The 21,826-nt window shown below is 55.0% G+C and overlaps 1 protein-coding gene across 3 annotated transcripts; it reads right to left on the bottom strand.

Moving 5' to 3' along the window:
• Positions 1 to 2,191: 2,191 nt before the first annotated feature.
• Positions 2,192 to 20,910, bottom strand: KMT5A (lysine methyltransferase 5A). 3 transcript variants are annotated; one of them, XM_080821714.1, is made up of 8 exons: positions 20,814 to 20,910; positions 15,760 to 15,881; positions 14,418 to 14,574; positions 11,267 to 11,483; positions 10,813 to 10,900; positions 6,129 to 6,188; positions 4,776 to 4,966; positions 2,192 to 4,075 (listed from the first exon to the last, which is right to left on the bottom strand). In XM_080821714.1, the coding sequence occupies exons 1-8, from the start codon at positions 20,821 to 20,823 to the stop codon at positions 3,865 to 3,867; spliced, it is 1,056 nt and encodes a 351-aa protein (XP_080677840.1). In that variant the 5' UTR covers positions 20,824 to 20,910; the 3' UTR covers positions 2,192 to 3,864. The 3 variants fall into 3 exon arrangements, with proteins under 3 accessions (XP_080677840.1, XP_080677841.1, XP_080677839.1); XM_080821715.1 differs by lacking the exon at positions 20,814 to 20,910 and adding an exon at positions 16,150 to 16,408; XM_080821713.1 differs by lacking the exons at positions 15,760 to 15,881; positions 20,814 to 20,910 and adding an exon at positions 16,150 to 16,408.
• Positions 20,911 to 21,826: the final 916 nt, after the last annotated feature.

Raw genomic sequence — 21,826 nt, 5'->3', positions numbered from 1 at the left:
ATCCCTCTTCACAGAGGGGAGGCAGGAGAAAGGTGTCTGTGCCTTGGACATGAGAGCCAGCTGGGAAAAATGGATCTACGCGTCCTGCCTTCAGAAGCCCCACGCAGAGGCTGGGCAGACCGCCCACAGGGGCCGTGAGACCACAGAACAGAATGTGTGTGAGTGGTGGGGGGCGGGGCGGAGTGCTGCGTCCCTTACAGGAGGGCACAACAGACTCAGCTCCTGGGAATGACATGGAAAGTCCATCCCCGAGGCACTAGCCTTACATCCTACAGCCCCGGCGACAGCAGCCCACTTCCCTATGCCTGAGCCAGTCTCGCTTCGGTGTCCATCTCCCTGTCTCTGGGCTGTAGGACAGCCGGAAAGTCTAGAAGCAGACAGATCATTGTGTGTTGCTGTCCGTAAGCCGTTTATACATAACACCTGCCCTCCCGGACCTGGGGGATCCCCCTGTATAAACGCTCAGATGCCTCTTTCTCCCTCGTGGAGATAGATAAGGGCAGAAAACCCTACTCCGAGAGAAATGTCAAGTTAAAACAACCCTGGTTCCCGTGTATCCTGGGAGAGACTGACTTTTAAAAAAGGACAATAAAGAACGTTCAGATTTTAGCAACTCTTGATCAGATCAGACACTGGGCTGTCGGAGTTCCAGGAGGTAAGTCCCGGGAGTGTTTCTCCTGGAGCTGGGGCCCGGTGTGACCACGGAAAGTGCTAGAGCTCCTTCCACGCCACAGGCTTCCTCCACCAAACCCAGAACCCGGAGGAACCGGCTGAGAAGTGGATTTCCAAGTCAGGTTTTCACAAGGCACAAGAAGTGGTTGCTGTAGCAATCATCTTTAAAAAATGAGTAAGTCAGGGCGCCTGGGTGGCTCAGTGGGTTAAGCCTCTGCCTTCGGCTCAGGTCATGATCCCAGGGTCCTTGGATGGAGCCCTGCATCGGGCTCTCTGCTCAGCAGGGAACCTGCTTCCTCCTCTCTCTCTGCCTGCCTCTCTGCTACTTGTGAGCTCTGTTGTCAAATAAATAAGTAAAATCTTAAAAAAAAAAAAAAATGAGTAAGTAAATACAGCCGCTAACTGTCAGAGCTCGGAGGCTCTTAGCGATCAGTCCCAGGCAAAGTTTCTTCCTTCCTTTCTTTCTTTTTTTAAAGATTTTATTTATTTATTGGGGAGAAAGAGCACAAGCAGGGGTAGGGTGAAGAATAGAGGGAGAAACAGACTTTCCGCTGAGCAGGGAGCCCAATGCGGGGCTCGAACCCTGGACCCTCAGATCCTGACCTGAGCCGAAATCACAAGTCAGACATTTCACCAGACACTTAACCAACTGAGCCACCCAGGCGCCCTGAAGCAAAGCTAAGTTTCAATCCTGACAGCAAACATGATGCCTGAGGGTGTGCTCCACATGCTTTTCCCGTACTAACTCCTGTAACGCAGTCCCCTGCGTGCGTGCACCAGCTCTGCTCCATGTTGCCGGGGGAAGTGACGCACAGAGCCGTCACCTGCCCAGTGTCATACAGCTGGCTGTTCCAGGGCCGAGTGCACTAGGCCACCAGGCCACCCTGTTCCCTCCAAGGTGAAGACGAAGTCATCCATGACGGCTGAATCCTCAAGACACCCGTGCATGTCAGTGGGGCAGAGGCTGTTCCCATGTGGTTGAGCTCTGGAAAAGGAAAGGGATTTGTGCAAGGTGACAGGCTGGCAGACGCAGCTGCTGCTGGCATCGGATCTTCCACTTGTTAGCCAGGGACTCTATCCGCTGTCCCCATCCTCCTCGAGTGCAGCGGCTGGTGGGGCACCACGGGGTGGGGACAGAGATGTGGACTGGTGGGAGGTACTTCCCACCCAAGACAGGCACACATGATGATGCCAGGTGTCGTTCTAAGGGAGGATTCAACATGCGTTGGCTTTTAATCATCGCTGGCACCTATGACCCCCATTATACCAATAATAGAAAGTTCCCCTAGGAGGGCATTCACCAATGTCCTATAACCCCCACCCTTTCCTTTTTAAAGATTTTAAGTAATCTCTGCACCCAATGTGGGGCTTGAACCTACAACCCCCAGATCAAGAGTTGTATGCTCTACCAACTGAGCCAGCTGGGTGCCCCTGTTGTGTAACCCTTTTGTAAAATAAGGCTGAAAACCCAATCCTCTGTCTCCACCATGTAAAAAAACAGAAAGACACACAGGTGGCCTTGCCTGGCAATAAATATTTTAATTTTTGTTTCATTTTTATGATGACAAATAATTTTCAAGTTATTTCCTTTCTTTTTTTTTTTTTTTTAAATACAAAGCTAAACCACAAACAGGTACAACCAAGACATTTTATCTCACATTTACACACTCTGTCGGATCCTCGTCCAATTCTCTGACCACTGACCAGGCAAATGTGGGGTGGGGGGGGAAGACTTTCTTAGGTAGCACCGTGGTGAGGCCAGGGGGCGGGGGTGGGGGGCATCAAGGTTGAGGACAGGCTCTCATACCTGTCTCCATTCACATTTACCTGGGACCAGGGGAGGCCAGGAGACCCCAGGTCATGGATCCAGAGCCATGGCCCCCTGGACTGCAGGTTAACAGAGTGAGAATAGGTCCCCCTTCAGGAGGGAGGAGGAAGCTACCTACCCCTCCTGTCACAGTCAAGGTGAAAACTTGACCCTTAGCCTTGATCCTGGGCTGCCGGGCCTGCCCACTCCACTGCTACCAGCGGCTGGGGCGGGGGCCCTGCATTTCAGGGTCTGCGGGCTCCCCCTTCGGTTCATGGCTGCATCTTCATTTTCGCAGGAAGGACACCAGGTGGTCTGACAATCAGAAAGCCTGACAGCAGGTCTGGAACTTTCAACCCATTGGAATCAGGTCAGGGTGGGGGGAGGGGGGGAGAATGGGTAAGTAATTTCTGGTCCCGCTACAAAACTTTTATTTTTGATTAGAATAGAGTACCATCTCAAATCTCCTCTACAAAAACCAAAAAAACCCAAAACCAAAAAAAAAAAAAAAAAGAAAGAAAGAAGGAAAAAAAAAAGAAGAAAAACGCAGCCACTTCACTCACTTCAAGACCTATATACATGTAAGTTGTTTTCTGTGGTTTTTTCTTTTTTTTTTGTCTTTTTTACATTTTTTTTTTACTTTTTATTATTATTATTTTTTTTAAAATAAATTCAGTGTTCACATTTCTATAAAGAATTAACCCAGTTTTGGGAAACCCTGCCCCAGCAGGGCGAGCAAACAATGCTTTTCCCCTGCCCACATCTACTCTGATGACCCGCCCTGATGCTTCGAGGTGCCCAGAAAAGCGGCAGCCTGCGGAAGAGTAAACCTAGGCCCGGCCCGCGCCCGGGGGCCGCTGGGTCAGTAAGCTTTCGAGAAAGCAGAGGGGAAGACTAGCTTACTGCGAAACCTTTTTTAAAAAATATTCATACACTTCCATGTGCGCCTGTCCAGACGTCAGGAAAACAAGAGCTTGGGAACACCCTGGCCGGGCCCGTGGCCGGTGGGGGTGTGGGGAGGAGAGTCCTGGCTCTTCGGCGGGAGGCGGGAGTCACCCAGCTTCCGAGTTCCTGTTCTCTCTTTCCTCTACGACCTGTGCTGCGTCTCTGACCGCATGCACGGGAAGCACGAACGTGTGACTTGTATGCAAAAAAGGTACAAAAACAACTAGAATATAAAAGTTTTGGTAATATAAGGCCATCTGTTCAAGTCCACCTTGGAAACCTGTAACAGATATTTAAATACTACAGTGAAAAGGCATCTTAATATACTTTTTAAAAACATCTGAAGTAATCTGCTAAGATTAAGTGTGTAAAAAAAAAAAAAATCAATTCCCTTTGAGGGCACTTTGTCCATGGAAGAAGGTGGGGGGAGGGCGGGGAGGTTAATGCTTCAGCCAGGGGTACGCTTCGATGGAAGCCCGGCTGCGGTCCCCATAGTCATACAGGAGCTCCTCCCCGGCCTTGATGTCGCGGGAGGCGATGAGGATGAGGTGAGGCACGCCATCGATGTCGTGCAGTTTGGTCTGGCAGTTCCCGCATTTGCTATGATTGATCAGTCTTCCCAGGCGATTTGTCTCTCGAGTCGCATCCACGCTGGCGGGAGGGAGGGCAACAGAGGATTAAATTGATAAAGAGGCTTTTGATCCCTGTCCCGGCCAGCACTCGACTCTGGTGGGATGTCGATTTATAGCCATGTTTTGGGGAAAGCAATTCGAATCCAAAAAACATCTTTAAGAGCCCAGGAGGCACTGGGGGGGGGAGAGGGGAGGGGTGGGAGGAGACAGGAACGCCAAAGGCTCCTTGTGGGGGCCCGTGGGGCAGGTGCGTAATAAATAAACGAATGAAAATCAACTCCGCTGGTAGTGGGGGAGGCGGTGTGGGTGAGAAGACAGGGAGCGTCGGGGACTCTCTGCACCTTCCGCCCCATTTTGCCGGGAACCTAAAACTGCTCAGAAAAATAGAGCCTAAATCAAAACAAAAAAAAAAATCGAGTGCACTGGCCATAAGGGAAAAGGAGAACCAGTGATTTCTAGAGCCACTCTGGCCGAGCGCCACGAGAGGGAGCGGCCTGTCACCGACCGGCCCACGTGTGCTTCTGGTCTGGTCCGACGGCAGCCAGAACGGCTCCAATCCCGAACGTTAAAATGGCAAGTGGGGGAGAGCAGCTTCGCGGCTTTGGGGGGGAAAAAAAGCAGCAAGAGCGAAACAAGAAGTAGAGGCCAGAGAAGGAAGCAGGGTGCCCCTGCGGCTCCCGGCCCCGAGGGCTGTCCTCGCTGCCAGGTCACGGACTTACCAGTAGGTTTTGCTCAGATACTGAAAATAGTACATGTAGCAGCCCGTGGAGGGGTCCTGGGCGTACAGAGCCTCCCGCTTCTTGGCGTCGGTGATCTCGATGAGGTCCCCGTGGTACTCGACCACAAACTCGCCCCGGGAGAACTGCTTGGTGGCGATCACTCCCCTGCCCTTGCCGTCGATGAGGTCAATCTGTGCGGAGGAGGAGAGCGCTGCTTCCTGACCCGGCCGCGGGCTGGCTGCCTGGGCCCGCGCCCCCTTCTTGCAGCAGCTTCGCTGAGGTGTGCCCTAGACCCCATCACTAGGGACACAGCACGATGGGTACGATGAACCAGAGGCCGCTGTGCAACCATTGCCACAATCCATCACCCTGAAAAGGTCCCCTGTGCCCTTTTAAAGCATCACTACATCTGAGCCTCCGGAGAGATCTGCCGGGTGGGTGCTGCCCCATTTTGTAGACGAGGAAACAGAGGCTCAGAGAGGCAGAACTACATCCAAGGCCACATGGCTGGGAAGTGGTAAAGCCTGACTCACATCCACACACGTGGCCTCTCCTGGGGAGTAGGAGGACCCCGTGTTCCAAGTGTCTCCTTTTTTCTGGAATTTACCCTCCTGTGCCTCTCCTTGTTCAGTTATAAATGGGCTGCAGGGTGACTGCTTGCGTGGCCCAGAGACACCCCCCCCCCCCTCCCAGCCACTGCAGGCTCCGCCCTTCTCATCCACCCATGTGTTTGCAGTACATGAGAAGAAAAGGAAATTTCCTGGGCCCTGTCATTTCCCAGGAAAACAGAGTTTAGGAAAAATGTGTTAATCTGACCGGGCCTCATGCCAGATGAGAGAAAGCCAGATACGACAGGCCATCTACTCTGTGACTCCATTCATATGAAATGTCCAGAACAGCCAAACCCACAGACACAGACACATTAGTGGTGGCCAGGGCTGGGGGAGTGAGGAGTGATGGCTACTGGGTACAGGGTTTCCATCTGGGAGGATGAGAAAGTTCTGTAATTGACAAGACTGACAGTTGCACAACGCTGTGAATGTACTTAATGACACTGAATTGTATACTTTAAATGGGTTAAACTGGTACGTTTTATGTTATATGTATTTTACCGCAATTAAAAAAAAAAGTTTCATTGGGTAACATTTCCCACATAAAGGCCATTAACGTTTCCTTCCTGAGACGTTCCCTGAACAGATTTAGTATCTGGCCCCTTGACAACCTAAGACTCTGACCAGCTGCGGTGACCGTTACGGGACTAGGGCAGCCCACTGGCCGCTGGGAGTGGAGGAGCGGGGGGCGGGGGGCACCCACCAGCCGCAGCCTCCGAGCGTAGGCCCTGCTGCCTCTTACCTTCATTCCTTCTTCCTTCCCACTTTCAATCAACTCGTCTATTCTTTTCCTTTCTTCAGACTGGGCGGAGGGAAGAAAAAAAAGCATTTCAGCATTCTCTCCTGGGCCACTCTGGGCAGCCTGGACCACCCACAGGTCACTCAGGGCTGGCCTCCGTGACAGCAGTCCCCGAAGACGCCCGTGCCCCCACAGCCCCATCCGTTTCTCACTGCCATCTGTTGTGGACGGTTTGCCACCTGGGGTTCAAATGAACCGGCGGGGGGGGGGGGCGGGGGGGCGGGGACACGGCGGTGGCCCGACTGCAGACTGGGTCGGGGGCTCTGTACTGTTCGGCACGTGCAGTGTCGTTTAGACTATCCACACTGCCGACGTGTAAAATCAGGACAGAACTCCATACACCATCGGCCAGGGCAGATGAGAGGCTGTGTCCTCGAAGGGGTGGGTGTACACCCCGTCCCTCTGGTCTGACAGCCCCCGCAGGCGCCTTGCTTTAGAAATTGGACCTGGGTCTCCACGAAGCCATGGCCACGGCTGAGAACAGGGCCTCCCACCCCCAAGAGGCAGTACCACCCTGAACAAAAAAGTCTGACAGGAGTGCACACTCCTGGCCTCACCGGCCCCTCAGGACCACCACCTCCCTCCCAGCTCTAAGTCCCATGCTCTGTCTGTGCCCGGGACTGTAGGGGGGCATGGGGAGCCACACAGAAAGCAAGCAGAAGCCGGGGCCCTCTTCTGGGCACCACAGAGGGGCGCACGGGTGGGGGGGCCTCCACCCGCCGCTGAGCAGACCTGCCCCAACCAGTGGCCCCGGCTGGCAGCACACACGGACTTTCCCAGGCCCTCTCCACGTGGCAGGATGGGGACACCGGGTTTATGGACCCAGTGCAAGAGCCACACCGCACACCCCTGCATCCAGCCCACATTCCGGCTCTTCCACGGTCACCTTCCAGCCAAGCCACGGCCACCTCCCCGGGCTCCTGGCACCCACCCTGACCACCCCTCTCACTCTGTTCCCCACACAGCAGCCAGAGCATCTTGTAAAAAATCTACAAAAGAGGCGCCTGGGCGGCTCAGTTGGTTAAGCTTCTGACTCTTAGTTTTGGCTCAGGTCATAATCTCCTGTTTGGGGTCATGGGATCGAGCCCCACCATCGGGTTCAGTGCTCTGCAGGGAGTCTGCTTGAGATTCTCTCTCTTCCCTTCCTGCCCCCCCCCACTCTCATTTGCTCTCTCTCTCAAATAAATAAATCTTTAAAAAATAAAATAAAATATGGGGCGCCTGGGTGGCTCAGTCAGTTAAGCGTCTGCCTTTGGCTCAGGTCATGATCCCAGGGTCCTGGGTTCAAGCCCCACGACAGGCCCCTCGCTCTCTGCCCCTCCCCCGACTCGTGTGCTCTCTCACTCATTCTCAAATACATAAATAATGAAAAAATAAAATAAAAATGTACATAAGATCATGTCATTTCCCTGCTTAAAGCCTTCCAGGAAGCTTACTGAATAGTAATGGGCCAATGTTGGTTCACTGTGACAAATGTTACCAGGACAGTGTATGTAAGGTGTTAATGATGGGGAAACTGAGTAAAGGATCTATGGAAGTACTCTGTACTATCTTTGCAGCTCCTCTATAAATCTGAAATTATTCCAAAACAAAGAGTTTATTTAAAGGGAAGCAAAACCTTGGGGCCCCCGGGGGTGCGCTCTGTTGAGCATCCAACTCTTGGTTTCAGCTCAGGTCCCATCTCAGGGTTGTGAGATCAAGCCCCACATTGGGCTCTGCGCTCATTGGGAGTCTGCTTGAGATACTCACTCTCTCTCTCTCCCTTTGCCCCTTCCTCTCTCAAATGAATAAATAAATCTTTTAAAAAAAGACAGAGAGAGAGAAGCAAAAGGTTTTCCATACCTTCCCACTGCAACGGAGATAAAATCCACTCTTCCAATGGCCTGTGAGGCTACACAGAGTCCCAGCCCCACCTCATCTGCCATAGTCACTCTTGCTCCCACATTCCCCACGCTGGCTGACTCTCTTACAGGGCCAGGCTTGTTCCTGCCTCGGGGCCTTTGCACGTCCTCCCCACCCGGGCCTAGAACACCCTTACTCCCAATCCTTTCACCTGGCTTGTGTCCTCCCTTCCAAACTCTGCTCAAAAGGCAGCCCCCTCAGTGAAACTTCCGTGACTACTGTAGCTACAGTAGCCTTAGCCTCACCCAGCTTTCAAACTACTCTGATTTATTAATGTCAAAGGGCTATCTGAAATTATCTTGTTTTTTGGCGTTTTTTTTTTTTTTTAATTGTGAATCACTCCCCACTTGAATATAAGCTCTCTGAGTACAGATCTTGCATGCCGTGGGATATCCTCCCCCAGAACGGTGCCTGACACATAGTAAGCCCTCAAGCAACGGCAACATTACCACACACCTCCCTGCAGAAAAATTATTAGCGTGCGCAGGAGACCAGACCAGGGAGGAGTGAGGTAAGCTCTGTAACGGAAAGTGACCTGAGGACTTTCCTGCCATGACTGAATGTGGCACCAGGAACTGGGAGCGGGCTAGGTGCCCTGAAGGCAGAGCCACAGTCTGAGCTCCATTCCGGAGGCTCCACACTTAAGGAGCACGCATGAACCAGCTCCAGCCTTCCGAGCGAGAACTCAGGCAGTAGCCTATGGGGGGGGGGCGGCTGGAGGCAGACTGAGTGGGAGGTAAGCGAGGTGTGAATTAGGTCGAGGCTGCTCTGCACATCAGGCCTCGGACTGGGCTGAGGAGGAAGCCAGGGCACTGCCCCCATGTAGGCTGTCACCCCACCCACAAGCAGGCCAGCCAGCTAAGGGGCCCCCACAGCGAAGCAACAAGCGGTTCAGGGTTTTCTCTCCAGGGCCCAGGGTCCACCCTCTTGAGCCCTGGCCCTGGCCTGTCTTCAGACTCAATTATCTGCAAAAGTCTTCATTTCAGTTTCTCCCCTGGCTACCCCCAACCCTCTGCCATGCCCCATGTGCCCGGGCCCTGGTTTCTGGCAGGCAGGTCGGGACTGACCTCACCCCTCGGATGAGGCCCAGCTGCCCCACCCTCGAGTTTTACCTGTGCCATCAAGAGAAGACACCGCCCTGGCCAGCCACAGCCTCACGCCCCAGCCAACAGCCGCCTACCCGCCTGGCTGGCCACCACCCGGCCCTGGTGCTCACTGGGCAGAGCTAACCCAAACAAGGGGAGCGCAGCACGGCTCTCCTCGCCACTGGCTCTTTGGTGACACGGCGAGCTCTCCTAGCTGCAGACCAAGCTTCGGAGAAGCAAGCGTCTGTTCCCTTCTGCTCAGCGGCTGCCACGTCCTGTGGCAGCCTGCCCTCCCCCAGCCAGAAAAGACCTTCTTTTTTTTTTTTTTACTAAAAAGGCAGACTCAGCTGCCCTCCCTCTGCAGCCCAGGGCAGGCCTCGGCAAACCCCCAGCGCTCCCTGTGTGGGCACCGCAGCCCCGACCGCGGCTGGGAGCGGTGCTGGGTTCTGGGGCCTGGCACACACCCTCGCCCTCTGCAGGGCTGTCTTGAAGAGTGACCTCGCACAGCCTCCCACTGCAGGCAAACATTTTATAACCGCCTGTTCTTGGCTGAAAGACACCGCCTTTCTAAAGAAATAAAGCCAAAGCTTCTCCCTGGTGGGCGAAGCGGGGGGTGGGGGTGGACCCCTCCTCTCACTTATTTTAAAGGAAGCCTCATCAATTCAAATAAGCAGGGGAGGAGAATGCTACCTTGCCGTCTCTGTATCTACAGCTTTAACCCACAAAATGCCGATGGAGTCTAGTTCAGGTTCAAATGCTAAAACCGACAAGGCCTCAAGGAGGCAGGCTGGGGGTAGGGGGCGATGGGCACAGAACTCCCCCAACCCTCTGTGGGGGCTGCAATCCCAGCCCTGCTCCTCCACCCCAGGGGGCTTGGACGGCATCGGAGGGCGGAGGGCCAAAGGGCAGAGCACGCCCAGGGTCTGTCGCCTCCACACAGTGGCAATGACCACACCTCGCTGCATCCAGTACGGACCGACTTCCAACCACGGACAAACACAGCGGGCAGAGGCCTGCAGTCTGGGCGGCCTTCCTCCGTCTATGATCCTCGGACCACAGCGGGGAGGGAAGTGACGACCGTGGGGAAGCAGTGACGGCCATAAGTCCACCAGTGCCTCCCGGACGCCAGGCCTGGTTCCCAGTGTTCCTCCACCGTGAACTCACTGAATCCCCCCCAAAACACGCCTATGAGATACTGGTTTGTTATCCCATTTTATAGTCAGGGCAACCGAGGCACAGAGCAGTTAAGTGACTGGCCCAAGACCTACAACCCGTAAGCGGCTTCCGAGGCCCGCTCCGCACTCCCAAGACGCGACGCGGGAGCATGTGGCGAGCGCACGTGCAAGCCTGGGGAAAAGCGTGCAGCCTCCCCCGAGGTCCCGCGCTCTAACGGCCCTGCCACCGAGTCCTGGGAAGGGCTCTGTCCCCGCAACGCCGGACCGCCGGGCGCCCTACAGCGGACGGGGTTCCTCCATGGAAGCGTCTCGCCCCAGCCTCACAGGGACCGCCCCCGCCTCCAGGAGGCAGCCTGGAGACCGCTCAGGTCCGGCTCCCGACCTGCTCCCCGACCTGCTCCCGACCTGCCAGGCCCGCCCCACCCCCGCCCCTCCACCAGCCGGGGGGCAAGCACCCCGTGCTACCTGCAGCTCAGCTTTGCTCTTCCTGGAGCTCCTCCGCACCGGGTAGAAATCCGTGAGTTTGCGATTCTGCTGGGTCTTCCCTTGAGCTCTGGGGTGGGAAGGGCAGAGGAGAACACAAGGGCGCGCTGAAACCACGCTCAGCTCCCGAGGTGGCTCCTTGGCGACTTCAACACCTCCGTCCCTGGGGGCCTGTGGTCACCAGGCTCACCCGCCCAAGGGGGCCTCGGAGCCTGAGACAGGATGCCTGTTCTCGGCGTCGGGGGGGCAGAGGGGGCTTCTGAGCTCTGGACTCAGACCAGGTAACGATGTCCCTGGGGGGGGCCTCATGGCACCTGGGCCCTGGTGACACAGAGGCCGGTGGGGGACCTGCTCCCCCAGCTGGCACCCGAGCCTGGTCTGGGGCGGAAGCCGCACCCTGCGCCGCCTCAGGGGAAGGGCTCCAGGAGGCACTTACTTCTTCCGCGGGGCCGGTTTGCCCTTGACGGGCTTTTTCAGGGCCTGCTTGGCGACGGCGGTGGCAGGATCACAAGACGAGGTCGGAGTTTTTGGAGGTTCTGCTGCTTCGGATTTTTGGTTTGGAAAAGGTGCCAGGGGACCCCTCCTGGCGTCTCTGAGCTTCTGTTCCTCGGACTTCATGGCGCTCCGGACTGCGTTCCCACTGTTTCTCTTCTCTGCGGGCAGAGCGCGGGGAAAGACAGAGGGTTAGTCGCCACTCTCCGGCTCCGGCTTCCCGACCTTCAGCTTCTAGGACAGGCTTCTGGAAGGGAGAGGCCCCGGGTGTGGCAGGTGCAGTGCCCTCCGCCTGTGGGACCCAGTGTCTACTAACGGCTTCCCAGGGGAGCAGCATGTGGCTTCACTTTCGGACCCAGGCACAGGGCAGAGCTTTTTGTCTGCATCTTTTTAATTCTTTTCCTTCAGCTTTACTGAGGTATCATTGAGAGAACAGTAAGGTATTTGCAGTGCACTTCCTGATGATTTGGTAGACGTGGTGGACGATTCCTCCCACCTAGCTTGTGAACGTTTCTGATCTCCTGCCTCTTGATGTGGCGGGGGGGCGTGGGGAGCGAGAGAGAGGACCCTCGAGGCAGAGCCACCAAAGGAGGCACCAGCCACGAAGGTGCGCAATCTGGAACTTGCCCACAGACTCCAGGAAAAAAGCAAAATTCCCAGAGTGGACCTGTGATGGACAGGAATGAGGTCATAAAGCAGAATTTCTTCCCTAGCAAAGACCTCTGCCCCAAGAGCTGCCTGGTGCGCTTCATTTCAGACTCTAAGAAAAAAACGTTTCCTCTTCTAAGGGGACCAAAGCCCCACGTTCAGTGGTTCTCGGCACAGTGACCTGACACTGACCAGTGCGGTGCCGGGAGGGACGGCGAAAAGGATGTGTTACTAAAAATAGTTGTGAAGCACCAGTGTGGGTGCATGATAGACTTTTTTAGAGAATGACGGACTTTAAAAAAAAAAAAAAAAGGGAAGAAACAGAAGTCAAGAATACATAGCTGGTAGGAACGTAAAATGGCGCAGTCACTTTAGAAAAGAGCCTGGCAGTTGTTCAAAAGTTCGACATGGAGTTACCATATGACCCAGCAGTTCTACTCGGAGGCGGCTGTTACGAGAATTAAAAACATATGTCCACACAAAAACCTGTATGTGAATGTTTGTGGCAGCTTATTCACAAGAGCCAGAGCAGAAACGACCCAAATGTCCATCCACTGATGACTGGGGGAGCACAATGCGGTCCGTCCACGTGACGGGATATTATCCAGCCACAGAGAGGAGTGACGTCCTGACCCCTGCCCTTGAAAACGTGATGCTGAGTGGAAGAAGCCAGACCCCGAAGGCTACAGATTCTGCGGGATTCCGTCTACTTATGTCCAAGGACACAAATCCACAGGGAGAGAAAATACATTAGTGGCTGCAGGGGCTGGGGAAAGAGGTGGAACCAGGAGAGACTAATGGGTACGAGGCTTCTTTTCTGGCACGAGGAATGTTCTGGTACCAGACAGTTGGTCATGGTTAGGCCTGTCCGTGAAAAGACTAAAAACCACCACGTTGGACACTTTCAAATGGTGACCACTGTGATAGGAGACTCAGGGCGCAATAAACAAGCTAAAAAGAAAATGATGTCAAAATCCACCCAGGCTCCTTTCACTGCCTCACACGCCTTAAGTGGAACCTGATGGAATTAAGTCCAGGACATCACCCTTAAAGATCCTAGAGTGCATGATGCCCGTGAACGTCAGCTACCACGTCAGTCTGAGTCAAGGCAGAAACAAAGTTGAGAATCAAGGACAAAAGCCTGGCCCTTGGCCCTTGGGCTCTCCTCTGGCCCCAGACCCTAACTGTGGCCATTTAGTGACACTAGAAGTCAAAAACACTAGCTTTTGTACCATTGCCACCATTCAGGATAACTCACATTCTACCCCCATTCCAGGAGGGATGGGAGATAGCCTGACCGCCATTTAGGGAGAGCCCCTTCCTCAGTCCTTATGTGACTAAGTGCTAGCCTAAGTGTTACCAATGCAGCGAGGAACAGGCCAGCAAGGAAGAGGTGCCAGTGTGGAGCACTGCACAAAGCCCTCTGCACCCAGGCTTTAACCAATCTTCAGACAGCCCTGTGAGGGCTTCAAAGATGAAAGAACAGAGGCTTGGAAAAGCGGAGTGACCTGCCCCAGCCTCTCCTTGGAAGTGGCAGAGGTAGGATTAGAACCCAAGTCATTTGAAGACGGACTGAAATAGTATCACCGACTGCCCTGGGTGGGGAGATCAAGCCGAGGCCTGGCTCCTGCCCCTGGTTCTGGGCTTCCCCAGGCCTGGCGCTCAGCTCTGGCCGTGGACACTGTGCTCACCATCACTTATAGCATTTCTGTAAATGAATTACGAGGCTTCCTCATCCGAAGCAGATGGCAGCCAGAGTTCTGCTTCTTTAAGGCAAGTTTTAATTAGAAGGGACCTTGGTGAATTGGGGAAAGCTCTTCTTTCCCACTGCAGCTTTAAAACGGACAATATTTGGAAGAGAGCAAGATTTCTATGAGGTTTCAGCCTGTTTTTGCAGGGCCGAATAGAATTTGCAGTAATTACGTATTTTCTTGTTCCGTATTTTAACTCTGAATCTCACCACGGAGTATGCTGCTTCAGAGAGCAGCACTGAGCACTTGAGTGGAAAGAAACTCAGAAAGGAGGTCAAGGCCAGCTCAAAAGAGGAAAGGAAGTCAGTTCCCTACGTTCACACAACACAGTTAGGACGGCGAGCCCCTGCTCTGTACCCCCCAGACCCCTAACTTCTGTACTGTGGGTACTTGTGAGCCTCTTGATCTGTAGCTCAGGTGTGATTTTTGCAACTTGGCAACACACTCAAGCTTGAGGGATAGGCTAACTCTTGCGAAAGCAGGGAAAACCTGTTAGACCGACAGGGCACACACCCTGGGACAGTCCACTCTTCCCCCTATGTCTGTTTCTTAGGAGCAAGACAGAACATGGTTCAAACCCTTGAACTTGGGTTTGAAAAGGCTGGATAAACATTTAATACATGAGCACAATTCTGGAAGAAGGGCTTCCGCAACCCGACCAGCTGTGGTCAGAGCAGGGCCATTTCAGAGCCTTACCTTCTCGTTTCCTGTAGAGTCCGGCTAATGGCTTCCCCTGGCATTTGACTTCGTGATGTGCAACTGAGTTCTCTTCCTGAAGGGGGGAACGCATTCCAGAGCATTTGTTGGGGCTCATGTAGGAATAGATCTTTGATTGCCCGGTAAATACATTCTCCTAAAACGACAAATGCATGTTCTGAAAGAGGCGTGAAGAAGAAGATCCCAGGGCAAATGGCGGAGAAGGGCACTCAGAATAACCAAAACCAAAGAAGACATCATTTCTCAAAAGCAGGCCACCAGGAGTTGCGAGCCCTGGGGGGAACAGTGGAAGGGTGAGGATCTCCCACGTACACGTTAGACGCTTCCCAAACTCATGGGGTCTCCAATTCTGGCCACTAAGGGCACATCTGGCTGGCAGGAAGCCAGCTGTATACCAAGGTGTATACCAGAAGCAGACAACCTACTGGGAGCAGAGAGGTCAGAATGAGCCGGACTGAACAACTGCAGAATTTGACGGGCTGGCCTGTGTGCCGGAGCTAACTCCCCTGGCAGGAGCTGCGGGAACTCTTAGCCCAGAAACAGGCCTCAGGGAATCCGATTAACCACTTCTGGGTCTGAAGGCGGCCGGGAGGACTTGTCAGGACTGCCTGAGCCTTCGGTGTACCCAAGCCGGGCCCCTCTCAAATCAACGCAGCCTCCCAGGACTGCGGGACTGGACTGCAGTGGTAATCGAAGGGTGGGGTTGGGGGTGGTGAGCTTAATAAAAGCAGAGCCTACAGCCAGCTCCTGTAGGGCGGTCACTCTATTGCAAATGGCATCCAGGCATTAACAGGAGGGTGGGCAGGCGGGTGGGGCGGTACAGGTCACTGCTGGCGTCTCTGGGTGTGGGGCCTCTCCTCTGAGTAAGCACGGAATGGAGGAGGGCTTCCCCAGAAAACACTGGTAGGGCCTTTCTGCCCGGCGAACCTTTAAACACCAAATCGGCGAGACCCGTGACCTCTCTGAGGGACCCGGGCAGGCCCCGCACACCCTGGGGAAGGCAGCCACACCGCCGGCGTAGCTGGATCTCGGGGTGCGGAAATGCCATAAAGACACAAACTTTTCCGAGGTCAAATACTACCAGGGTCATGGCGGAGCCAGTGCGGACGCCACTCCCAGGCAGGCAGCAGAAAAGGAAGCTGCCCGAGCCGGGCGCCCCGCCCGCACGCCCGCACCCCCCCCCGCCCCTGGGCCCAGGGCCGCGGGCGGGGGGTCCCGGGGCGCGCGCGCGCACGTGCTCGCGGCGCCGGGCCGGCGGGGGCGGCCGGCCGCGCGGCCCCTCGGGGCGCGCTGAGTGAGTGCGGGGAGGGTGCCTGCTTACCCCGTCGGTGCGGGGCCTCCCCGGGCCCCTCCGCTCCACCATCTCCGGGCCCGGGGCCGTCGCTGCCACCGCCGCCGCCGCCGCCGCCGCCTCCACCGCGCGGGGCTTGGACATCTTCCTGCCTGGAGAGGGGGACCCGGGGGAAGCGGGGGAGGGGGCGCTCAGGGCGCGGCGGGGCGGGGAGCGGGGCCGCCCGGGCCGGGCGCCGCGGCGGCGCCTCCCGCCGCAGCCATGTTCCGAGGGCCTGGCGGTGGTGGGCCGCCCGCGCCGCCGGGAGGCAGGGGCCGGCCGGCCGGGCCGGGCCGGGGCCCGGGTCGCCCTCCCGCCGCCCGGCCCGGCCGGGCCCCGCGCTCCGCCCGCCCCCCGCGCGGCCGGGCCCGCCACACCCACCTGCAGCCCGGCCAGGCCCATGGCGGCGCGCCCCGCGCCCTCGCCCTCGCTGCCGCCGCCGCCGCCGCCGCGGCCCGGCCACCACCGCTGCCGCTGCCGCTGCTGCTGCTGCTGCCGCCGCCACCAGCGCCGCCGCGGCGCCCCGGGGAAGGGCCGGCGGCGCCCCACGGCGCCCCCTTCCCCCATGGCCTGCGAGGCAGGGCCCGGCACCAGCGCGCCGCGGCAGCCCCGGCCGGCCCGGGACCGAGGACTCTGGGAAGGAGGCGCTGGCGGCGCGTCCCCGCGGCCCGCCCGCTCGCCGCCGCCGCCGCCCACCGTCCGGCTCCCGGCCCGGGGAAGGGGCTGGCAGGGGCGGCGCTGCGAGGCTCCTCCGGAGGGAGGGAGGGAAAGAGGGAGGGCGGGCCGGGCGGCCGCGACGAATCCCGACTCGGGCGCGCCCCCTCTCGCGCGTCCTCAGCCACTCGGGGAGGAAGGGGTGGGAAACATGATAATGACAGCCCGGGCTCTCGCCGGCCAGGCTCCTTCTCTCCCTGGCGGATATTTTGGGAGACCGGTCGGTGCCAGGCGCAGTCAGCAGCGGTGAGCGCCACAGGCGGGAGTCTTCCTGTGTGCCCGAGCCTGTGCTCCCTAAGCGTTTGGGGGCATTTAATCCTCCCGGGGGGCGGGGGGCGGTTAGGTCCCGTGGCAAACCCGTTAAAAATGAGGATACTGGGGCTCAAGAGAGGTGCTGGGGCTTGCTTAAGGCCACAGAACTAGAAATCGTTGGGATCAAGTGTCAAACCCAGGCGGTCTGCACCCGTTCAGGCCCTTGGGAGATAGAGCCAGTGGTTTTAATGGCAAGTTGGTGGGGTGCTTCCCGTGCACACACGATCTCATCCAAACCTCACAACAGCCCTATGAAAGTACACACCATTATTATGTCCTTTTATATCCTTTCCACAGATGGGGAAACTGAGGCTCAGAAAAGGGAGGAGCTCTGGCCGAATTCTCAGAACTAAAAATGAATTTCCTGGCCAAATGACCCCGCAGCCTGCACTCCCGGCCACAGATGAGGAAATTCAAGATGGGAGGGACAGATGCTATTGCAGAAGCGTTAGCAAGTCACCTGGTTCTCCTGTCCACCCCCACAAGAAAATGTCCTAGGAAGGCAGGGGTTCCAGCCAGTCGGGTGTCTTGTGTTGGCAGAGCTCACCGCCCTGCACCACTGTGCTGAAGGGTTTGAGGGCCCACAGCCAAGAGTCACTGTATTTCTGCTAAGTCACAGATGCAAACAAGACACCTCAGGCCATCTAGCTCCTACCGCTTGGGTCACGGCCTGGGAGGCAAGCATTGGGTTTCTCTCCCTGCATCTGCCCCGGAGGTGCTTTGTGACCGTGGCCTAGTCACTCCCCCGATGAGCCTCCTTGTGGACAATGACCAAGAACCTTGAATTCCTTAGCCCACTCAGGGCACCTTCCGACGTCCACAGAGAAACAAATGGCTGTCCCTTGAAGTAGCTGCCTCCCCCTTAGAAGGGATAAGATTAAATAGGATTAAATGGCAGGAATAGGTTCAGGACCGTACCTCCCAGATCAGCTCCCGCTTTAGCATCCTGAGGCAGGGCTGGTCCGTACACCTATTCTCTCCCCTGGCAGCCCCCACATGAACCCTAACTCCAGTAGGATGGGATCCTCTGCTCATCTGAATACCCAAGAGACTACGCGGAGAGTGAAAGAAGATTCTAAAGTGACACTGACAGGCAGGTCAAGCCATTTGAAATAGTGTGCGCTACCTCTCCAGCGCGGAGAAAGCTTGCAGTCTGTCGCCAAACGATCATGGGAATCGTGGTTTGAGAACAGGAAGCGGCCACTCAGATAATCTTTTCTGCTTCACATGCTGTTTCAACATCCTCCCACCCCCCACCTGCAACTACACACACATGCTCAGGGCCACAGCGTTCTCGGTTTCAGCCCTCAAACGCAGGGGGTACAAACGTTCAGATCCAAGTCTAGCACCCATCCCTCAACTCTGCAGCTCTGGTTCTAGAAGATCTAATACAAATCATTCAATGTAACCTTCAACACAGTCTTTCCTGTTTCCGGACATGAGGTGTTTATGTGTATGTAACGAATATACCCATCAGCAGAAATAAAAACTCTTAATGTTGTCCAGGATCTCACAGAAATAGAATTCAGCAGGAATGATACTAATAGCTAACATTTATTCAGTATTTACATGCTAGGCCCTACAAAAATGCATTATTTAATTTAACCTTCCCAACCCTTTATGAGAAGGTACTATCCCTATTGCACAAATGTAGAAATTGAGGCTCAGGAAAGATCAATCAGTTGACAGAATTACACGACTAAAGTGGTAATAGAGCTGAGATCTGAACCCAGTGCTGCTGCTGTACCAGTGTACTCTACCATAAAGACTGTATATTGCTTCCCTTGAACTCAGACACAAAAATAGGAATTCGTTCATTCCACAAACATTTATTGAATACCTACTTCGTTGCTGGCCCTTGCTAAGGACACAACAGTGTACATAAAGGCAGATGGAGTGCACTGAGCCAGAGGGGTAGGCAGGGCCCTGCAGACCAGGGTGAGGATTGTGGGTTTGATCCCAAGAACAGTGGGAGAGGGAGGAGGAGTGAAGGTCACATGATAAAAAAACTGTGTTCGTGGGAACCACTCTAGCTGCTGGGGGATAATAAATTGGAAATGGTGAAAGTGGAAAGAGGGGGACCAATTAGGAGGCCATCTGGCCATGGCAGCAGAAATGGAGAAAAGCAGATGGGCTAATCCTCCTCAAACTAATATACTTAAGGTTGAAAATATTTACATGACTGTAAAACTTTAAAACCAGAGAGGAGTTGCCTGGTATCTGAACATTTTGTTCATGGGACCCAGCAGGGTTCTCAAAGTGAGCTACAAGTTTGCAACAAAGACAGCTTTTCGAGAAGAAAAAGTCTGACTCTTCATTCAGAGTATTAAAAAGGATTTGATATTTACACTACCAAATGCCCAATTTAATAATCTACAAGAGTAACAAAGCCTTAAGAAATAAGTAACTACGAAAGAAAGAAAGCGAGAAAGAAATGACTACAATTTGGGTGTCAGGTGGAAAAGGGAGAATCACGAACCAATAAATTACAAAGGTGACTTGTAAGCCTGCCATTGTGTGAGCTGGGAACACTTGTCTTCACTTTGGCTAAGGGAGATAGAGTGGAACAAGGAAAGGCACAGCATGGTCAGAATCTAGACAGTGGCACTGGACTTCAAGCTTCCACCTCTGAAAAATGGGAATAACAATTTGTAAAGATTAACTGAGATAATAAAGTGCCTGGCCCTCAATGGTAATTAGTATTTGCCTATATTAAGTATTTAAATATTTCAATGGCAAATTGCTTAGTTTTGTTTACCCTATAGATTAATTAAAGCAAGCCATCTTTTTTTTTTTTTCTTCTTTTAAAGGCACTACTGTTAAAACAGCTTGAATGATTTTGTTCTAAGGAGAAAAATGAATCTGGGAAGCATATATTTATTATGATTTGTCAGATACTATTAAATATACTTTTAGATGCTTAATACTTTCCTGAAGAAAAAATATTCGTCTTAACTCTCTCTGTGGACCGGGTTATGAACCACGTTAATTTGAAGTTCACTTTGCCTCATTTCTTAATCAGAATCTGGGTTGTTCCGAAAGACACTAAAAGGACTCTGGATAATAAAGAATGGAACTCGGTGTAGGGCCTGAAAACAAAGGTCCCCGATAAATATTGGCTGAATGAATCTTATTTTATTCATTATTATTGTAATAGGGAGCGTACCGCATAAAGGCACATTCCTGCTAACGTGTACTGCCTTGGGATTTTGAGAAAAATGTCAAACCTCAACTCATTTTTCTGAAATAATAATTCTACTCAACCGACACGCTCAAGTTTTTGTATGAAGGAGACAGAGCAGCTGGGAATGACCAGCGGCTGGAGATCACTTTGCCGCATAACGTGGGTCTTACTGTCCTGACAGCAAACTAAGTGTGCAAAGAAGGACTTAAGGCAGCGACATCGCCTCCCGCGGCTGGACAATCCCACCCAAGCCATGTCCGTGGGCAGGAGTCCTGACCAGCTGCGGGACGAAGGGTCGCCCGGGGGGTGCCATGGGACTCATCTCATCCCCCAAAATGAGGTAACTCAGGGCGTGGAGAGGAAAGGCGCCTGCTGCGGTGTCCACGCCGACGCGCTCTCCACGATGGAGGTTACCCATTGGCGCCCTGGCCTCGGAGTCACCTCCTTTCCCGGTAAGAGAGAGCCCCGAAACGGGCGAAGCTTCGCCCTCCCCCCTCCCCGTATCAATAACATCCATTCCCTGGAGGTGCCCTGCGCTTTAGTCCCCGAAGAGCTTTGACATATGGATCTGTTGTTCCTGGAGAGGCAGGCCGGCGGGTGCCCACACTTTAGAAGGGGGAAACCGAGGCATGGCAGTGGGAGGGACTTCTGGAGACTTGGATGGGGGGTCGGAGAAGGTTCCGCAACAACCCCCGCCCCACCAGCCCCGTCTCGGCGCTCCGTCCCAGCAGACCTCAGCCGACCGGCTCCCCGCTGCCGCTCCCGCCACCCTGGTCCCCCACCCAGCACGATCCCCCACCCCAGCCGCCCCGGCGCTGACCACCTGGGCAAATACCTCTAGCCATGGCCCGGCTCTGTCACCGCGTAGGATCTCCCGGGAAACGCAGCTTTCGAAAAAAGTTGCAACAACTGTAGCCAACTGCTCCGCTGAGATACGGCTGCTGCCCTGATTGGCGCCGTTGCCCGCCTCTCCCCAGGCTGCCCGCCGTGATAGGCGAGCCCAGGAGGGAAAACCCGCCCCTCTTCCCGCCTCCCTGGCGGGGGCGGGGCAAGCGGCCGCACTTTCTACAAGCGCTTTAGGGACAGGTCCCCGCGGAGGAGGTGGGAGGGGGTTTAAATTTTGCCATCGCCCTGCGCTGATTGGCTGAGGTGGGAGGACACCCGCGCTACCATTGGGAGGCCGCAGACTCCGCCCTCTCCCGGGGCCGAAGCTCCGCCTCGGGAGGCTTAGTCACGCGGCTGGAGGCCCGGGCTCTGAGCGGACCGGATCTGGGACTTCCGGTTCTTCTTGGGTTTGACCGGAACCAGACGTCTGACCCCTCGCCCTCCCCTTAAGACCTGCAAACCCTAGTTCTCCCGGCAGTTTGGCGTCTCCAGCCCCTTGACTCCTCCAGCTGTTTAATTCATTCATTCTCAAGTTTGAAAGGTTTGCTGAGTCTCCAGTATTCAAAACTTGCCGGCCCAGAGTGTCCTAACCGAATGGGTCAGAGGATGAACCTCCCAGAACCTCAGAAATCCTAGCCCATGTTACCTACCCATTTTCCAGATGGAGAAAGGCGACCAAGGGGACCAGGTAACTTACTTGCTGCCCAGGATCACCCAGCAGTTTAATTGCAGGGTCTGGATCAGTCTTGAGACTCAAGTCCACTAGATGGCTACCTTAAACCCACGGAAACCACCCCAGCCAGTGCCCCACCTGGGGGACCCTCCGAGTAGGTCCCCAGAGAAACACGTATGTCCTGGATAGTCTTTGCTTTGAACACCGGGAAGGTGTCCTGTTACAGCTCTTCTCTGGGGGCCCCTCCTGGAGATGTCGGCAGAGGTCACTCATCCACTGTCTCTCTTTGG

Source organism: Martes martes, assembly GCF_963455335.1.
Source record: "Martes martes genome assembly, chromosome: 13".
Classification (NCBI taxonomy): Eukaryota; Metazoa; Chordata; class Mammalia; order Carnivora; family Mustelidae; genus Martes; species Martes martes.
The sequence above is the reverse complement of the archived record's forward strand: the minus strand, read 5'-3'. Positions and strand labels throughout refer to the sequence as shown.

Bases quoted from the DNA above. Each gene is read 5' to 3' on its own strand.
- KMT5A (XM_080821713.1), bottom strand. From the start codon at position 16,335: ATGGGGGAAGGGGGCGCCGTGGGGCGCCGCCGGCCCTTCCCCGGGGCG. The intron at 14,575-16,149 runs GTGGGTGTGGCG...TTGTCGTTTTAG, and splicing joins TGGGCCTGGCCGGGCTGCAG to GAGAATGTATTTACCGGGCA. The intron at 4,076-4,775 runs GTAAGTCCGTGA...CCCTCCCGCCAG, and splicing joins TATCTGAGCAAAACCTACTG to CGTGGATGCGACTCGAGAGA.